At 45.5% G+C, this 18,806-nt stretch overlaps 1 protein-coding gene across 2 annotated transcripts; it reads right to left on the reverse strand.

Annotated features, from left to right (window-relative positions):
• Positions 1-240: 240 nt before the first annotated feature.
• Positions 241-14,554, reverse strand: LOC123352546 (ficolin-2-like). Of its 2 annotated transcripts, none has more exons than XM_044992844.1 (10): positions 14,390-14,554; positions 10,910-11,023; positions 9,981-10,034; positions 8,356-8,391; positions 7,802-7,837; positions 7,125-7,160; positions 6,486-6,613; positions 4,849-4,978; positions 2,104-2,238; positions 241-794 (listed from the first exon to the last, which is right to left on the reverse strand). In XM_044992844.1, exons 1-10 carry the CDS (start codon positions 14,469-14,471, stop codon positions 547-549), a joined length of 999 nt encoding a protein of 332 aa, XP_044848779.1. In that variant the 5' UTR covers positions 14,472-14,554; the 3' UTR covers positions 241-546. The 2 variants fall into 2 exon arrangements, with proteins under 2 accessions (XP_044848779.1, XP_044848780.1); XM_044992845.1 differs by lacking the exon at positions 14,390-14,554 and adding an exon at positions 11,649-11,677.
• Positions 14,555-18,806: the final 4,252 nt, after the last annotated feature.

The raw sequence follows: 18,806 nt of genomic DNA on the forward strand, positions 1-18,806 counted from the left end.
TTGTTAAAGAGATTTAGGTACCTAACTCCCAGGCACCTAAATGCCTGTAAGAATCTGGCCAACAAAACACCATTACCCTCCTGCAGAAGCCCTTCCGCATGACCTTTGTATAGGATTGCAGAATGGGGATGCTCATTATCTGGACAACAGAAACCTGCTTGGAAGGATATTCCTATGTCAACCCTAATTATCTGGAAACAAAGAAGTGCAGCCTCGGTTGCATTATAAAGACATGTTTTATTTAGTTCTCAAAATAATCAGCAATGCAGAGCAGACAGAGTGTGAAGGATTTCCAGTTGTTCTCAAACCCTTTGATCCATATCTCGGTCTCTCCCCACCTTGCACTGCCACTAGATGAACCATGGAAAACCTCAGCTGGCAGGTAAGGGAGGCCAGCATGCAATAGCAAGTCAGGTGCCAGCAGAAAGTAGCAATCTTAAGGAGAGGGGAAGAAACCCAAAATTATTGATAGAAGTAGTGGCATACAAAATAAGTTTACTCCGGTCACATGTTCACTGCCGTGTGATCGCCTGCCTTCCTGCTGGGCTAAACAGGCCTGAATTTCATTTCGGACCGTTTGTAGGAGTAGTTGTACCCTTTGCCTGCCTGCCAGTTCACACCATCTGCAAAGCTGCTATGAGTTCCCAGCCAATACATCCCATTCAGGTTGGAAGTATGGCAGCTACTGTACCACCAGGCTCCTTTGTAGGTTGTTGCACATTTGTTCGAACCAGGATCTTGCTGTCGGTCTTTAGTTGAGAACAGCATGTTGTTGTGGCCGGATAACGAATCCCCTGCGTAAAGTAAATGAAATCACTGTTTATGGCAGGTCGCAGGCAGTTTAGCTCCTCATTGGCCAAGTCTAACGTTCCTGGAGTCGTGCTGTCCATTTCCCCCTTTCGTGAGGCACTCAGAATCCCTTGAATTATAGACGGGAGTCTGAGGCTCTATTTAACTGCTTCCAACTCGGTTCCTGATGCAGCAGGCGCTGGGTTACATACCAACTCCAGCTCTTCTGAGGTGCAGGTATTCACCTGACTAGGACTCAGAATTTCTGGGTTTTCTACCCAGGTTTGTCACAAACCTCCTGGATGACCTGGGACAAGTTGCTAGAAAGTCAACGGGAGTTGGGTACGTTAAGCCTCTCTGCAAAATGGCCATCATAATATCTCTGAACTTCAGTTCCTTAACTGTAAATCATTCTTCCTTACTTGCACCCCTGTCTTGTCTATTTAGATTCCCATTTCTTTTACCATGTACAGCACCTGCTAACTGATAATACAACAATATGTGACCTCACTTAGGTCGTCTAGGTGCTATCGTGATATACCGTAAATAAACAATAACAGTACCACTTCAAAGATCAAGTTAAAAAAGTATGGATTGGATGAATGGACTATAAGGTGGATAGAAAGCTGGCTAGATTGTCAGGCTCAATGGGTAGTGATCAACGGCTTGATGTCCTGAGGCCAGTTTTGTTCAACAATTTTATCAATGATCTGGATGATGGGATTAATTCCACCCTCAGCAAGTTCACAAATGACACTACACTGCGGGGAGAGGTAGATATGCTGGAGGGTAGGGACAGGGTTCAGAGTGACCTAGACAAGTTGGAGGATTGGGCCAAAAGAAATCTGATTCAACAAGGACAAGTGCAGAATCATGCACTTAAAAAGGAAGAATCCCATGCACCGCTACAGGCTAAGCAGCAGTTCTGCAGAAAAGGACCTGGGGATTACAGTGGATGAGAAGCTGGATTTGAGTCAGCAGTGTGCCCTTGTTGCCAAGAAGGCCAATGGCATATTGGGCTGTATTAGTAGGAGCACTGCCAGCAGATCGAGGGAAGTGATTATTCCCCTCTATTCGGCACTGGTGAGGCCACACCTGGAGTACTGCGTCCAGTTTTGGTCCCCCCCACTACAGAAGGGATGTGGACAAATTGGAGAGTCCAGCGGAGGGCAATGAAAATGATTAGGGGGCTGGGGCACATGACTTACGAGGAGTGGCTGAGGGAACTGGGATTGTTCAGTCTGCAGAAGAGAAGAGTGAGCATTGTAGCATTTCTCTGTGCTATGAAATGTGGAGACCATGTATGGCACCTACCTGCATTACCCCCAAGGAAATCTCCAAGAATCAGCTTGTAATTTTCAGTCTCTCCTAAAATTTTGAATGACTTGTACTTGGCAAACGCATGGTTGTTATCGAAATCTGTGAGGTCAATGCGAAGTTCATTAGCTCCTAATGGAAACAAAATGGAAAGAAAGAAAGAAAAGAGCTCGTCAGGTGCCAGTCACATTTTGCATCTTTAGGAGGGGTTTTTGTATGGCAGAACCCAAGAATTTGAGCCTAGTCATCCAGCACAGCTTTTCAGTTCCTTCAACTTCACCTCACCTCTAATAGAGGCAAACCAGCAGCACCCTTCCCTTCAGCTTTGACACCAAAACCTCCCGCTTTCCACTGGAGTCATTGCTCACCCATCTTGGACTGGTAGGTTGCACCTCTTATCTTAGTTACATTTACGTCTTAAAATCCTCAGTACCAGAAGAACTAGACACAACCATAAAGAAACCCTCAAAACCGTCCCTGGTTATGCATGACTGAATGCTAGGTGCTGAGCAAGAAGATATTTGAAATCAGTTTCATTAGCCCCTACTTGCAGCGCAGTGATGACTTTTTAAGGTGAGTTGCTAATGTGTTGAAAACCTGATCGATCAACTGGTTGGGGGAGGGACAGAGAAGGGCTCTGGGCAGCTGGAAAGAGAGTTCTCAGGAGGCCCAGATTTTGCAAAACAAAGCTTCTCTACATTTCCTGCATTATTTTTAGAGTTCTTGTTTGCCAGAATAAGAACAATCAGCAATCTCTGGGTCATGCTCTTCCTTAACTTGAGACCAACAATCAACACCCAAACAAGAGGGGCATAAGCAGAATAGCTCTTATGCCTCTAGCGCTGTGGTTCTCAAACTTGTGTACTGGTGACCCCTTCCACATAGCAAACCTCTGAGTGCGACCCCTCCCCCCTTATAAATTGAAAATACTTTTTTATATATTTAATACCATTATAAATGCTGGAGGCAAAGCGGGGTTTGGAGTGGAGGCTGACAGCTCACAACCCCCCATTTAATAACCTCATGACCCCCTGAGGGGTCCCGATCCCCAGTTTGAGAACCCCTGTTCTATGTTCTGGAGTCTGGTCAACCAGTCCATCCGTGTCTCATAACTAGAAGATAGGAATTTCTGGCAAGGAATATTTACCATTTGATTCATTACTATTTGCCGGGACTTGACTAGAGCCACCAGAGCTACGGTGTTAGCTGGTCCAATGAGATTCCACAAAAGAACCGTTTTTGTAACATGCATGTCCTCTATTACCAGCACTTAACATTTTGTACTCTTGTGCAGAATTAATACTGCATCTTAACAATTATGGGATGGAAGCCGCTCTAGCACCATGACCCATATTTGCCATAGTAATATTATGATATGATTATGGCATACTTATGATGCATTTTGTACAAAATGGATCATGTAAGGTGTCATTGCAAAAAGTTATGATTTGCGGAATATGATTATACTATTTGTATGGATGTATCATTTTTGTATCTAAAGTTATGAATATTGACTATGTATCTGTGTTTCAAATGTCGTTACACCCACGAGGCAAAATGCTTCCAGCATAGACAGCTGGTTGGGAAAGGCCTATTCAAGATAATTGGCCATTAGGAAAAACAGTAGGCCTTAGGAGAAGCTCATCCGCCACCCAGTGAGCCTTCCTGAGAATGCTCCACACAGCCTGTAAGTAATGCCTGCTATGACTCTGCAAGGTCATGTGACCAGACCACATGACTCTGGGCTCCATTTTGGGGACCTGTATTTTTCCACAAACTAGGCTGGGAACTGTTTTTCGAACAAAGGGTTCCTACCATATGCTAAAGCTATATAAGGCCAGGAGTGACATCATCGGTTGTTCTTCACTCCCCACAACTGAACACCTGAGAGAAGTTCCGAAAGGAAAGGACTTGAAACAGGTGGGGATCCCAGCCTGAAAAGTAAGTGCAGTTTGTGCCTTGAGAATCTGTGAGCTTGCTTGTATCATCAGTCAAGGTGAGAGATTGTTAATTCAATCTACCCTTCTAGTTAAGCTCAGTTTGCATTTTTGTTGATTTACTAGGTAATCTGCTTTGATCAGTTTGCTATCACTTACAATTATTTAACATCTATCTTTTTGTAGTTCATAAACTTGTTTTATATTTTAACCTAAACCAGTGTGCCTTTAAGTGAAGTCTCTGGGGAAAAATCTCAGCTTGGTTACCACAAGTTTGCATATTCCTCTCCACATTGAGGGAGAGGAGAACCGAGTAATAAATTCATACCGGTCGGGTTTTTGACTGGGGCAGGACAGTACAGATCTGGGGTCCGAAGCTGGGGATAATTTTGGCTGCAGCCTCTCTATTGTTGGTTCATGCGGTGGCTGGCCAAAGCCTGCATGTAACTGCAGCTGGGTGTGTCCCTGCCTGTGTGAATGCTGGGGAGAGTGTAGGACTGGGAGCAATCTATGGCCTAGCACAGCAGCACAGTGCTGAGAGGGAGACCAGGCTAGTGAGTCAGAGGGCTCAGTGGTACCCCAGTTCCAGGGGGCACCCCAGGGGGAACCCGTCACAGCCGCCACCTTAAATCCGTCTCTCTCTAGGGAAACACACAACAAGGAAAGTCAGTAGCTGACATACGGCTGGACTGTTCTTTTCCTTATCAGAGAGCCTAGTTAAAGGTACAAAGAGAATGCTCTACAATCAAGTATAGAGAGAGAACTTGGTGGGGAAAAGTGCACACGATGCACGTTATTTAATTACCAAAAGAGGTTAGTAGGTGAATATTGTCATTTCCCAACCAGAATTCTGTCAGGCGGCTGCCAAAACCTCTCTTGTATGAATTCCAGTCACGGAAAAAGTCCACGGATCCATCTGCCCTCTTCTGGAAAACCTGCAGGAAAATGAAAGGGATGCTGGTCAGTTTCTGTCCTGAACAAAGCAAGGGCACACAGCAGAATTTTAAAGCATCAGCAATCACTATTAAACTAGTCAAATTCTACTCTGCCTCGCAGGATATAAATGAGAGCTCAGATTGGTATTTAATTACTGGTACTTATTTTCATCTGTTTTGAGAATTGACAAAGGGGATAGATGCTGTAATAGATTCATAAGTTTTAAGGTCAAGAAGGTGTCCTCATACACAGGCCATAGAAACTCACCCGGTACTTTCTGCATCGAGCCCACCAATAGAAGTCTAAAGCAATGAACAAATACAATTTCACCTCTTACATGCTGGAAAGCTAAGGAATAATATAATTGGAGATATACCTATCTCCTAGAACTGGAAGGGACCTCGAAAGGTCATTGAGTCCAGCCCCCTGCCTTCACTAGCAGGGCCAAGTACTGATTTTTGCCCCAGATCCCTAAGTGGCCACCTTAAGGATTGAATTCACAACCCTGGATTTAACAGGCCAATGCTCAAACCACTGAGCTATCCCTCAAGTAAGTGTTAGAAGATAGCAGCTGTGGACAAAAATTACCAATAAGGATCTTGTCTACAGCCATGTTCCAGTTATGCAAGTGAAACTTTCTGAGCACCTGGTGCCTTAACACCAAAAAGGGAAATCCTCTCACGGCTGTGTTAATAGGTTTAACAGGGAAATTGGAAATTAAAAGAAAAAAATGATATTAAAAGCTAGTCAAAAAATGCAGTTCCATTGAATTGAAATGCTTCATAAAATTGTATTGAATTCCTCAACCTTTTATAACTATTTATTATAATATAAACAAAAGTCAACATCAAAATGACACATTTGTACTGATATCTAAATCAAACATTTTTGATTGATCCAAAACAAAACAACAACAACAACAAAAGAATATTCCTCTGGAGAATTTTAAAATTTTCAGGTTAAATTCTGATTTGTAAATATTCCAAATTCTGAAATCTTACTGAAACAGAATTCCTCTGCATTGCACATATTTTTCCTCCTCTTTCAACCCTATTTAGCACAATGGGCTATGGGCTTTTCCTTTACAGTACTATAGGAATTGGATACAAAGGTAACCAGAACCTGTAAGACCTCACTCCCTTAACCCCATCAGCTCTTTGCTTTTTTCCTCATCTTGTGCACCTCCTCTTCCCCCAAATGCTAATGGAACAGATTTAAACCAGCTCCCAGCTCAGCCTCAGTTTTATCTTAAACACACTGACAAGTTGGGAAATTTCTGTTTGAAGTCCTGCTCCTAGCAAGCATGTATCACTGGGACAGCGCAAAGAAATAGATTTCATTTTCAACAAGGATTACGAATGCCTTCACGCGGTTGATGTCCTTTCTAGGAACTGACTTGTTTGAGCAAACCCTGGGCCCCATTCCACTCCCTGTGGGATCCAGCAATGATTTGCAGTGGCTTTGATGGCAGCAAGAATGGGCACTCCATGATTTGTTCTCACTTACTATCCATCCACCTCCATCTGTGTCCATGTCACACAGCACAGTCATGGCATTACAGTCATGCGGGTAGATGGTGTACCAGCCACTCATGATCTTCCCTTTGGCTAACAGCTCCTTGCAGTTCCTCGCTCCTGGAGAGGATGGTAATTTAATGTTATAAATAAATGTTGCTGGAACGGATAAGTTCACAAGCAGCATTGATCCCTTTATAAGGGACTAGGAATTTCAAATAGTTGTCTTTAAAGTTTCCAAACCATGGAGTGCTGGATTTCTGTTTAACCAGCTTCCTAAGTCCTGACTCCTGGCTGAAAAGACAGCAGCAAAACGGCGCATTCCCGATGAAACTGACTCCTTCAGACTTTATATGGTAATATACATAAGGAACCACAGTGGGTTTTAGTCACTAGCCCATTTTACAGGATTACCTGCTTGTATTACAGTCAGTAGGGTTTCTAGTATAACTGAACCTTAAGTCAATAATGCTAACATAGCAGAAACAGGGGTCAATTCCACTAGTTGCTACAGAAGTCAGAATGAATTGCAAGCTCCTTCGACTGTGTCTTTATACTGTGAGCTGAGCTCCAGGTCCCTTGAATGGGATGAGTTGACAGCTCATGTAATGTGATTCTAGGAAACACTCACCTGTCTTACAGTTTACATCCTCCAGCTCCTTCTCGGCTGTTCAGGAAGAAAAACACAAGGGAGGGGGATTGAAACCAGGAAAAGAATAATATTTTCCTAAACTCCTGCTCAGGCCACAAGGCATGTATGTATCATGAGTTAAGAGACAGTAAAGCATCTTAGGGCATCTCTGACTCCAGCTACCAGTATGTGGAGACAAGTCCTTCCCTAGACAAAGATCAGTGTCCTACATTCTCTCCAACCACAGATTTTACTTCCCACAACCCCATCCATAAAAATAACATCCACTTACACCTTACTTAACATTCTTCACAAGCTGGGAAACATTCAGGCAATTGCAGGGTGTGAAATAAATTTTATCCCTTTAGTTCCTTCTGCACCAAAGACGTACAATTTCACACATTGGCTGTGATGTGAGCCTCCCCAAACTTTCAAGGGAGATCAGTTCTGGATCCAAAAGCAGATGCACATGTGACAGCCCATGCTCATCGCTAATTTAGAGGTCAAGGGTTTTTTCACAGTCTTGGATAGCTCCTCAGCTCCAGGGATATTAACAAATTCAGTATTGTGTGCAAACAAATTGCACTCTGAAAGTTTCCTGTGAGGGTCAAGTGTACTGCTTTTCAAATGAAATCAAATTATACTCTTGCCATAAAAGAAATTGTAGATGTTCTTACTTATAGTTCCAGGTACTCCAATGTCTCCTTTATCTCCTAAAAACACCCAAAAACACACGGGAACAAATCATTACACAGCCAAGAGACAGCATCTTGATCTGAGTGCTCATCCCAGCATTTGTTATTAATTCCATGTTGGTATAAAACCCAAGTTCCCCCGATATCACCCCATGGAAAAAAGTATTAACCCTTCCAGAGTTTGATAAGTGTGACACAGAGGAGAGAGGGCCAAATTCTTTTTCACATCAGTGCCACCCCACTGACTTCTTCCGAGTTGAATGGGTACAAATGAGAGGGTAATTTGAGAAAATATTGTGTATGTGGGGGTGGCGTTTTTTAATTTCTGAGGTGAAGGCTGGAATTTCCAAAGGAGACCGAAAAAGTTAAGTGCCCAACTCTCATTGACTCTGGGATGCATTGGGTGCCAAGCTCTTTTGGAAAACTCTTAGCATGTCACAACTGCAGTCCCTACTGACTCAGTCTCTATCACTCTGGGTAACACCTAAAAGACAGGCGTAGAGATCAACAAGCCAAAATTGTTGGAGGTGTTTTACCTTTCAGACCAGGAACACCAATGTCACCCTTCGCTCCTGGTGGAAAACGGAAAGAATGAACAGAGACGTAGGAATCTCAATGAGAGCTCACAGCTGGGGTTCTATTGGGATAAGAGCTGGGTGAATACTGAAAATACGGATCTGTGAATTTGTTTGTGAAAAAATGGCCCAAAATGTAATTAGTGTCCATTCAATGGAGTCCAACTATTTGTTGTTCGTGAATATTTCGATCATTGCTAGTATCAATGAAACTACTTACTTGTCCTGCAGACTGCATGAATTCATACCAGAAGTTCTTCAGTCGTCACTCTCATATTAAAAGGTTTCAGTCAACTATTCAGGGAGTGGAAACTCTATCACGTGACTCCACACCATAAATTACCAATGCTTGTAGCAACCATTTCACAAAACAGCCAGTGGCTGAGAATACTCTGGTGAACACCAGGGCAGGGCCATCCTTAGGCATACGCAGCATACACAGCTGCTTAGGGCACCATGAAGAGTTTGGACACCAAATTACCCCAAATTTCATGGTGCCCTTGGCAGCTGCGTGCTGCATACACAGCAGCACCAGCCCCGGCAACAAGCTCTATCCCTCGGCCGGCTCCCCCTGCAAGGGGCAGGGCCATCCCTAGGGGGGGTGGGGCCCCGGACAACTCCCTCTGCCCTGCCTCTTACCCTTCCCCCCGCTCCACCCCCAGCCCACCCAGCCCCAGCCCACTCTACTCCACCAGCTCCCAGCCACGGTGCTCCACTTTCCGCCGCTGGTGAGTGCGGGGAAAGGATCACCTCCCACATTCACCGGTGGTGGGAAGCGGGGAGACGCAGCCCCAGCCATGTTGCTCGGGTTGAGGAAAGGACCGCCCCCCCACTCTCACTGCCGGTGAGTGGAGTGGGGTAGATCCCTTCCCCCAGGCTCCCTCCCCTGAGTGACATGGCTGGGGCTGGGGCGAGGGAAGCGGACCGGGCTGCTCATGGCCCCCCGCTAATCCCCCAGGTCACTCTGGGCCTCTGGGGCCCCCAAAAGTGGCCCCCCACAGCTCCTATGTCCCAGACCCTGGGGGTGGGGAAGGCCTGGGGCCCCACACAGCCCCCTCATGAGGGACTGCGTAGGGCACCCAAATGGCTAGGGACAGCCCTGCACCAGGGATAACGGATACATTCTTAGCAACCAGGAACAGTTCATGAGTGAGGCCTACATTTGATTCAGTTCATGCTCTAAATTGACAGAGAGATGGGGGGAGAGGGATTGTTAAATGTTTCATAAAAGGAAAATTCAAACGTTACAAATTATTTGATAGGTTTCAGAGTAGCAGCCGTGTTAGTCTGTATCCGCAAAAAGAACAGGAGTACTTGTGGCACCTTAAAGACTAACAAATTTATTTTAGCATGAGCTTTCGTGAGTTACAGCTCACTTCTTCGGATGCATAGAATGGAACACACAGACAGGAGATATTTATACATACAGAGAACATGAAAAGATCTCTGTATGTATAAATATCTCCTGTCTGTGTGTTCCATTCTATGCATCCGAAGAAGTGAGCTGTAACTCACGAAAGCTCATGCTAAAATAAAATTATTTGATGGCAGTTAAACAAATTTACTTAGTCTTTTTATTACTTTACCTTTCTCCCCAGCTGGTCCCATCTTCCCAGGGCTCCCCTGAGTTCCCTTTTCTCCTACAAACACAGAGAATGAATTTAAACATTTTATATATATTCAAACACAAAAGAAATTAGAACAGAGCTGAGCTCCCAATTCTACCCTTCCTGGCTTAATCCTCAGGTAATGTAAAAGGACACTGAGAGCGAACGGAGCCAAGCCAGTGTGGTCGAAAAGGTGAAGAAGATGTTGGGATACATGGAGAATGAGATCATGAATAATACAAAAAAATATTATAATGTCTTTATATAAATCAGTGGTTCAGCCTTATCTGAAATACTGTGCATTGTACTGGTCACCATATCTAAAAAGAGATATTGTATAAGTACAGGAGATTCAGAAGAGCAATGAAAATGATCACCGAGATGAAGAACGTTCATATGAAGAGAGTCTGGAAAGACTGGGGTGTTTACCCTAGAGAGGAGATGAATAAGAGGGGACATGATAAAAGCATATAAAGCAATTAATGGTCAATAGAAGGTATATTGGGAACGTGTGTTCTCCTTGTCTCGTAACAGAGAAACTTTTAATAAAATTTTAAAGGTGGCAAATTTAAAGCCAATAAAAGGAAATCCTTTCGTATGGATAGCTCAGTGGTTTGAGCATTGGCCTGCTAAACCTAAGGTTATGAGTTCAATCCTTGAGGGGGGCATTTAGGGATCTAGGACAAAAATCTGTCTGGAGATTGGTCTTGCTTTGAGCAGCGGGTTGGACTAGATACCTCCTGAGGTCCCTTCCAACCCTGATATTCTATGATTCTATATTATCGCTAAAAGACCATGTAAATTACATGCAAGATTTTAATCAGCAACACTATGGTTATTTATTGAGTAATTCATGTTTGTGCCTGCACCATCCAAAACTGATTCTCCCTCAGTGCTGAGGAACGTACCTCTCATTCCTTCAGCTCCGGGTTCTCCTTTGGGACCTGTGGCACCAGGAACTCCAGGGCACCCTTGCAGAATAGCGAGCCTCTCGTTACCACTGAGACCCACCATTTTCACTTCTGGAGACATAAAATAATCTTTATCAGAGACACAGGATGTGGGATGTTCTGCAAATTGTGAATTCCAGGCGGAAGCACGATACGCACGTGAGATCTAACAGAGCCCTATGCTTGACTAGAAAGGCAAATACAAACAAGCAATGTAGGTGCCCAGGCTTACTCGAGAGATTCTACAAGCATAAGTAGGAGGAACAAGCCCCTTGATCTTCTGAACCCAACTCCAGAGTGCCTCTCTGTGGCTCCCACTGGGGAGGGCTGCAGAAGAATCTTCTTTGGATCTTGGGGGATGCTACAGTCAGAGTGGAAAGCCTCTGCCCCAAACTCCCCCTCTAGCTGTGGGTTTTCTGGCCTGTCCCTCTATGGTTCAAACTCTCCTGTTCTCTCAGTCCATATTTCCTCCTGCTCACAGACTGAAATTTCAAGAGCTTCTATAGTCCAGACTGCATTGAGATTTGCATTTAGAGCAGAGATTAAACCTCCTTCTTACATATGTGTCATGTAATTCATCATCCTCAAATTTACATCACTAATTCTGAGCACAGAATGGAGCTTCTGAGAAGTCCACTAGTTTGAGATATAATTATTTAAAAGTTGTCCATTAGAAAAAGAAGTTTAAAAAACAAACCCTTTGGTCCCTCTAGTAAAGACGATGAAGGGGACATGGGGGTGTTATCTTCATGACACCTGCATGAAGTAAAGATGATTTCATCCATGATTTCAGAGATGATATTACATTTAAACATGGCAAACCTTTAACACGGTACAGGCAGTCCTCGGACTTACGACACAATTGGTTCCTGAAAATTGCGTCATAAAGCGAAACATCATAACTCAGAACCGCAATCCACTCCATTGTGGGACCAAGCTTCATAAAGTCTAAACCAATTGTTCTAAGTCAAATCAGGATGTAAATTCAGAAATTTCACAAGTGCCGTTCATCATAAAGTCGAGGACTGGCCTGAACAGTACATGACCATGACAGTCCTTCAATGTGTGAACAGTAGGTTTCAAAACAAGGCTGCTGGAAAGAAAGGGGCAAAGGATCAGATCTTCAGCTGGTGTAAACTGGCAAATTGACTTATGGGGAGTTTTGCCAATTTACACCGATTCATCTAGCTGAAACATTGATGAATTGACAGCTGTGTTAAAATTACAAGCTGTCACTTTAAGTTCTAAGGGGTTCTAACTCTGTGTATGCCATGAACACAGCAACTGTAGGCTGCTATAACAGCAGGGTTAGGGTTAGAAAAAGAATCAGAAACATTTTATAAAACCACATTGTGAGAAAGTTACAGTTACTAACCCATACAAGACAGTCCTATGCAAATATGGAGAACAGGGAAATGAACAATAAAGACATCAGCAACTTCCTCCAAGCAGATATTGCCAACATTACAACACATAGGAAATGTGATGTGTGAGAAGCATGTTTTGAGCCTAGGATTCTGCTTGGAAATTGTTCACTGGTGGCTTTACTGTTCATTTCCCTGTTTTCAATGTCTGCGTAGGTGATGTAACTTACAGGTTAGTATCTCTACCCTTTAACTGTAGCTTTTAGTTGTTACATACTGAAAGCCATTTGTGAAGTTGATCTAAGAACGAGGTTTATACAAGAATGTGTATTAAGAGTGGTGATTTAACTATATGTAACATGTTAGAAAATTCCAAGTCTTGAACACTTTAAAGTACTTTCTGAACTGAAAGTCTGTGGAAGAATAGAATGGAATGAAGATTAACAACCGCGCCTCTGTGGTTTATAGCAACCTGAACCTGCGATAAAAACTATCCACCACCAAATAGTTCAATAAAGCAAGTCTGTATGGAAGAAGAAAGGAAAAAAACAGCTTTCCCAGCTACTTCTATCCAAGTGCACAGAGTAACAGAGCCTGTAACCAAACAGTATCTTTTGGTGCATCCTTTGTACTAAGGTGCCATTTATAAATGTTGAAGAGCTGTTATAAGCACATTAGAAACACAAGTAGCATGTGTTATAGATGCTTCTAAACACATCAGTAGATGTTATAGATGGTTTTATTCAAAGGTTTGTTATAGCAAATAATCATTCATATTATTGATTATTATAAGCCAGTGGTCTCCAACCTTTTTCGTCTGGCGGGCGCCAGAAGAAGGGCCCTGGCGGCAGTCGAGCATCTGCCTAAATGCCACCGAAATTCGGTGGCATTTCGGCGGCAGCGCCTCTGCATAACAGCATTTTGGCGGCATTTCGGCAGATGCTCGTCCGCTGGTCAGTATGCGGGCGCCACGTTGGGGACCCCTGTTATAAGCCATGGTAAGCACCCCATTGACTTAATGGACTCTAGAACAATCTGTAACCATAGACAAGCCATGTATTAAAACGTGTTAATCATGTATTAATTGTTTAATAATGGAACCTTAATCTAAAATGGGACTGTTTTGTACGTGCATTAGTACAGCTGCATTTTCCCCCTTATTCTACATTCCACATCAGTTGCAAGATTCTGGGTAATACCTCCCTGGGGCAAGGGAATGAGGAAACAGTGTTGTGTAGCCCATACATTGGCTTTGTGGGGGCTGGCACATAAGCAAGTGTTTGATTTCATGAGGATTATTAATCAGCCAGAATTGGAGCAACTGGGGATGATATTTGAGAGGCTCTTGTTTTGAGAAGGGGAGTCTTTCAAGGTTCCCTCTTAGTAACCGGGAATTTTACAGCCTTGGCTCCCTCATCCCCACGTCCTCAGGTCTGCCACAGCCCGGAGAAGAGTCCAATACTAATGGGGAGAAGCTGGAAGCTATGAACTGAGTTTGATGTGTCCAGCTCCTCCCCATTCAGAGCTCTGCTGTAGCATGTGTGTTCCCCGTTCCTCCTCAGAAATCAGCGGAAAGTCCTCTCTATGTGCTCCATAGAGATAGGGCCTCTGGCTCTGGGGTGTTGAAGGAATGGAACTAAGGGGGCAGATGGTCCCTGCAACATGCTCCGTTTGGGACCCAAGGAATTTCCCATCAACACGAATTCCCACTCTACAGCATCCCCTTCCCAGAGAGGAACAGTAAGGGGTAGGCATGGTGGGGTGGCCATTCAGAGAGCCGTGCTGCCGAGGAGCATGGAGGAGCTTCCTTTCTCCACAGTTCTCTGGGGTTTGGAGGCTGGGATCCTGCCCCCCCACACACACACACACAAATTCCTCTCTCCTATGGGGAGTATTTCTTGGAAACCCCATGAGATGAACTGTGCCAGACTCCTTGGCCTGGTGTCCCCTTCCTGTGACCTCACTGCAGGCGAGTCTACAGTGGTGCTTCGCCATCAGGAGTGGACAGTAACTACTGCAAAGTAGCTAGTCAGACCCATGTTGTTAAAAGGTAACAGCTTTGTTCCTCACTCACCTGGGCAGGTGTCCTGAGCCTGACAAACCACAGCTGCTAGACAGAGTAAGGCGAGGAGGGTTTGCTGGGCAGCTCTCCCCATGGCTGGTGCTGGTCTCTGCAACGGCAGCTCCACTCGTCTCCTCACTGCCCTCTCCTCTGCTTTAGCATTTCAGAGCCTGAGAGACTTTTCCAGGCAATACAAATAATAATATTAAGCTCCACCCCTGACTGCTCAGTCTCCTCAGCCAGTCTCCAAAGTCCTGTTTTTTTCCCTGCTGGGATCATTGTACAGGAAGTGTTGCCACCTGGATGCAGGGAAATCCTCAAAAGGGTTAACACTTTTTTTTTTTAAATATAAAACCTCCTGCGGCCTTCTGGTTCCATTCTTCTGGTTGCCCTTTGGAGAGCCGGGGGATTTACACTGAACGTAGAGCTGTCGGGTGGGAGGGTTATTAGGAGCTTAATTCCAAAATACTGAGGAACTAACCCACAACTAAGGAACTAAATACACCTCAGGCAAGTCACTTTCACGCAGCAGGTCCTGTATAAGTGGTTACCACATTCAAATCTCTTGCCCTTTATAAAGCAGCAGCAATATCCATCCATGCTCTGGGTATTTGCATAATTTCAGTCATACACATACACATTTGTATTCTGCTCTGTTCAGGTTCTTCTATCAGGCCCGTCACCTTGGTGTGCGAGCACCTTCCAGAGAGGCATTAAGCCTCATGATGTTTGGATTCTTCCTAATGGACTGTCCCATCTGCTTTAGGATCCAAGCCCTGGATCAGGCCCTGAATAAATACCCACCAACAGAACAACAACCCCCTTCCTGTGGCAGGTGTCTAAAAAAAAAAATGTTTGGACTATTAGCACCCCCTGGCTCTGAAGGACCACATCTTGCGGGTATCCAGATACGTAGTGCACCAAGGCAGACACTAACCAGACAAGGTGTTTTTCATCCATTTTTTGTCAGTTTTGCTCATCAAGGAATCCTGCTTGGGGGTGGCATAGTTGTAATATCCTGGTCAGGTTAGAGAAGCATTTAGAAACCCACCCTGTGAAGTCTAGTTCATCTGAGTAGTTAAATTGAAATTAAAGGGATGAGTCACATGAGTGAGGGTTTGCAGGATTGGGCAGCGGGAGATTCCCTAGTATGCCTGTATCTATCACCTGAGCAGAGTATAGACAGAATAAGAGGTGGGGCAGCACTCTGAGCCAGCCCTCAACCTTGACGAGAGCCACGCTTCATATGGACACCAATAAAGGTGCCTGCTGTGATGTATCCATTTTGGTCCTTCCATTTCTCCCCCTGGTTCCATATAGATTGGAGCCCTCTTCCTTGAGACCAATGCACAGCCTGCCATCCATCTCTCTGCTGCCAGAACTGCCGTCTTCCACTAACTCCACTGTCTCTACCTCCTACCATTTCCATTCCTGCACCTTCTCAGCCTCAGGCTCCATGGCCAAAGGGAACTCCATAAAGAGGGAAGTTTACACTGTTTCCTCCACACCAGTCCCCCCTGACTCCTGGAACCCCAGTTTGTTGCCTCTGCCATGTGCTCAGTCTTCACTGGTCCAAGAACAGGTGTCCTGAGGTTTCTTTGGAACCCGGGTCTCTCCTGTAGCAGGTTGACATGACCCCCATCCCTTCAATGTTCTTACCTTACCTGGCTCTGCTCCCTCAGGGCCAATTGCACTAGTGTTATTGGTAGAAGCAGCAAAGAATCCTGTGGCACCTTATAGACTAAGGGCTTGGCTACACTTACAAGTTGCAGCGCTGGGAGTTACAGCGCTGGTCATGCAGCTGTGTAGGGCCAGCGCTGGAGTGTGGCCACACTGACAGCTACCAGCGCTGCAGTGTGGCCACACTTGCAGCACTTTCCAGCGCTGTATTGAGAGGTGCATTGTGGGCAGCTATCCCACAGAGCACCTCGTCCCGTTTTGGCGCCGTTTTGGCGCTGAGTATTGTGGGAAGGGGAAGGAAGTGTGTGGGTCATTCCGCTTCCTGTTCCAACGCCCCGTGGTGCATCGCTTCACATCCCAGCATTCTGTCTTTCTGGCAACGTTTGGCGCCATTGTGAGTGTCTTTCTGCTCTGTGTGTGAATCGCGATTTCTGTGGGAAATGGAGCCCGAGCTGCTGAGGACTGTGCTGATGAGTGTCGCCAGCACAACACGTTTGGCAGTCGAGCTATTCCTTCAGCTCCAAAGTGACAGTGAGGAGTCTGACGATGATATTGATATCGATTCTCCTGCCGCATGCGACACTAAAGTGCTTGTGGCATTCACGGAAATGCTCAGCACCGTTGAACGCCGCTTTTGGGCTCGGGAAACAAGCACTGAGTGGTGGGATCACATCGTCATGGAAGTCTGGGATGACGAGCAGTGGCTGCAGAACTTTCGTATGAGAAAAGCCACTTTCATGGGACTGTGTGCTGAGCTCGCCCCCACTCTGCGGCGCAAGGACACAAGATTGAGAGCTGCCCTGACGGTGGAAAAGCGGGTGGCTATTGCAATCTGGAAGCTGGCAACTCCAGACAGCTACCGGTCGGTCGGGAACCAGTTTGGAGTGGGAAAGTCGACCGTTGGAATCGTTTTGATGCAAGTTTGCAAGGCAATTAATCGCATCCTGCTAAGAAAGACCGTGACTCTGGGGAGCGTGCAGGACATTGTGGATGGCTTTGCACAAATGGGTTTCCCTAACTGTGGAGGGGCGATAGATGGGACACATATTCCTATTCTGCCCCCCCCCCCCACCTGGCATCAGAGTGCGTTAATCGTAAGGGGTATTTCTCTATGGTTCTCCAGGCGCTTGTGGATCACCGCGGGCGTTTCATTGACATTTACATAGGCTGGCCTGGAAAGGTGCATGATGCACGCATCTTTCGGAACAGTGGCCTGTTCAGGAAGATGCAGGCAGGGACTTTTTTCCCAGACAGGAAGATCACAGTAGGGGACGTCGAAATGCCCATTGTGATCCTTGGAGACCCCGCTTACCCGTTACTGCCTTGGCTCATGAAACCCTATACAGGGAAGCTTGACAGGAGCAAGGACCGGTTCAACTACAGGCTGAGCCGGTGCCGAATGACTGTGGAGTGTGCTTTTGGGCATTTAAAAGCTCACTGGAGATGTCTCTATGGGAAGCTAGACTTGGGGGAAAGCAGCATCCCCGCGGTTATATGCGCTTGCTGTACCCTCCATAATATTTGTGAAGGGAAGGGTGAAACATTCAGTCAGGCATGGACCACCGAGGTTCAAGTCCTGGAGGCTGAATATGCACAGCCAGAGAGCAGGGCTAATAGAGAGGCCCAGCACAGGGCTTCAAGGATTAGGGATGCCTTGAGGGAAGAATTTGAGGCTGAAAGCCAACAGTAATGTTTGCTGCCTTGCATGGGAGTGAATTGCACTGTTTACACTGTTATTCTATTATCCCTAAAATGATTTGCAGTGCCTCTTTCTTTACTGGGCTAAGGTATCTTTCACTATCTGCTATAATAAAGACTGTTTTCAAAGCCAAGAATTGTTTTATTGAAAAGAAAAAAACTTCCTTGACAGACAGACACACAACATTTCATGAACACAAGAGGGCAGGGGTGTGGGTTGGTGAACTGTACAGTCACAAGTTTGCATATGCCCTGTCTGGAGTGCTGTTTAATGAATCCTGCACTTCAGGGTGCATATACTGCATGGTGATGGGGGTTGAGTGCAGAGGGTAAGGGTGGTAGGTATCAGGGCTGGTTGGTGAACGTACAGGTGTTGGAGGCAGCTGGTGGTGGTAAGAACCTGAATGCTGGGGAAAGGTGGTTTGAGCTGACATTGGGGCACAAGGCAAAAAGCTTTGAGACGGGGGGGGGAGTAGCACGGTAGTGCTCTGCTTGCATGGCAACGAGTGACTCGATAGAGTCCGCTTGGCGCGACAGGATGCTTAGAAGCTGCTCTGTGCTTTTCCTTTTGGCCACTGCATTTCTCTGCCGGTTCCTGCTTTCCCTCTGGCGGATCTTGCTTTCCTTTTCTCTCCACTCCTTCAATTCTTTACTCTCTCTAGCAGAGTGTTGAAGAACAGTTTTCAGCATGTCCTCTTTGCTCTTTCGGGGATTTTTTCTCAAATTGTGCAGCCTCTGTGCTGTGGAACATCTGCTCAGTCCAGCAGTCAAGGTCACTGTAGAAACCCAGAAATGACAACATTTAACAGGGGCAGCATTGTATCCACTATCTCCAGACATGAATTGTTACACTGAGGGAGTTCTCACTTTAGCATTCTTTTCCCACACACATAACACAACAGAAGCCACGAAATGGTGAGTGAGGGGTGCTTATAGAGGGAGAAGTGGGGCTTGATTGATAGAGGGGAGCTGGTTGCTTCGGGTAATCTGGAGTGATAGAGGGGTTGAGTGAAGATGCAGCTGCAGGGGTGATCTTCACTATCTCCCTATC

This window comes from Mauremys mutica, chromosome 18, assembly GCF_020497125.1.
Source record: "Mauremys mutica isolate MM-2020 ecotype Southern chromosome 18, ASM2049712v1, whole genome shotgun sequence".
In the NCBI taxonomy this organism is placed as follows: domain Eukaryota; kingdom Metazoa; phylum Chordata; order Testudines; family Geoemydidae; genus Mauremys; species Mauremys mutica.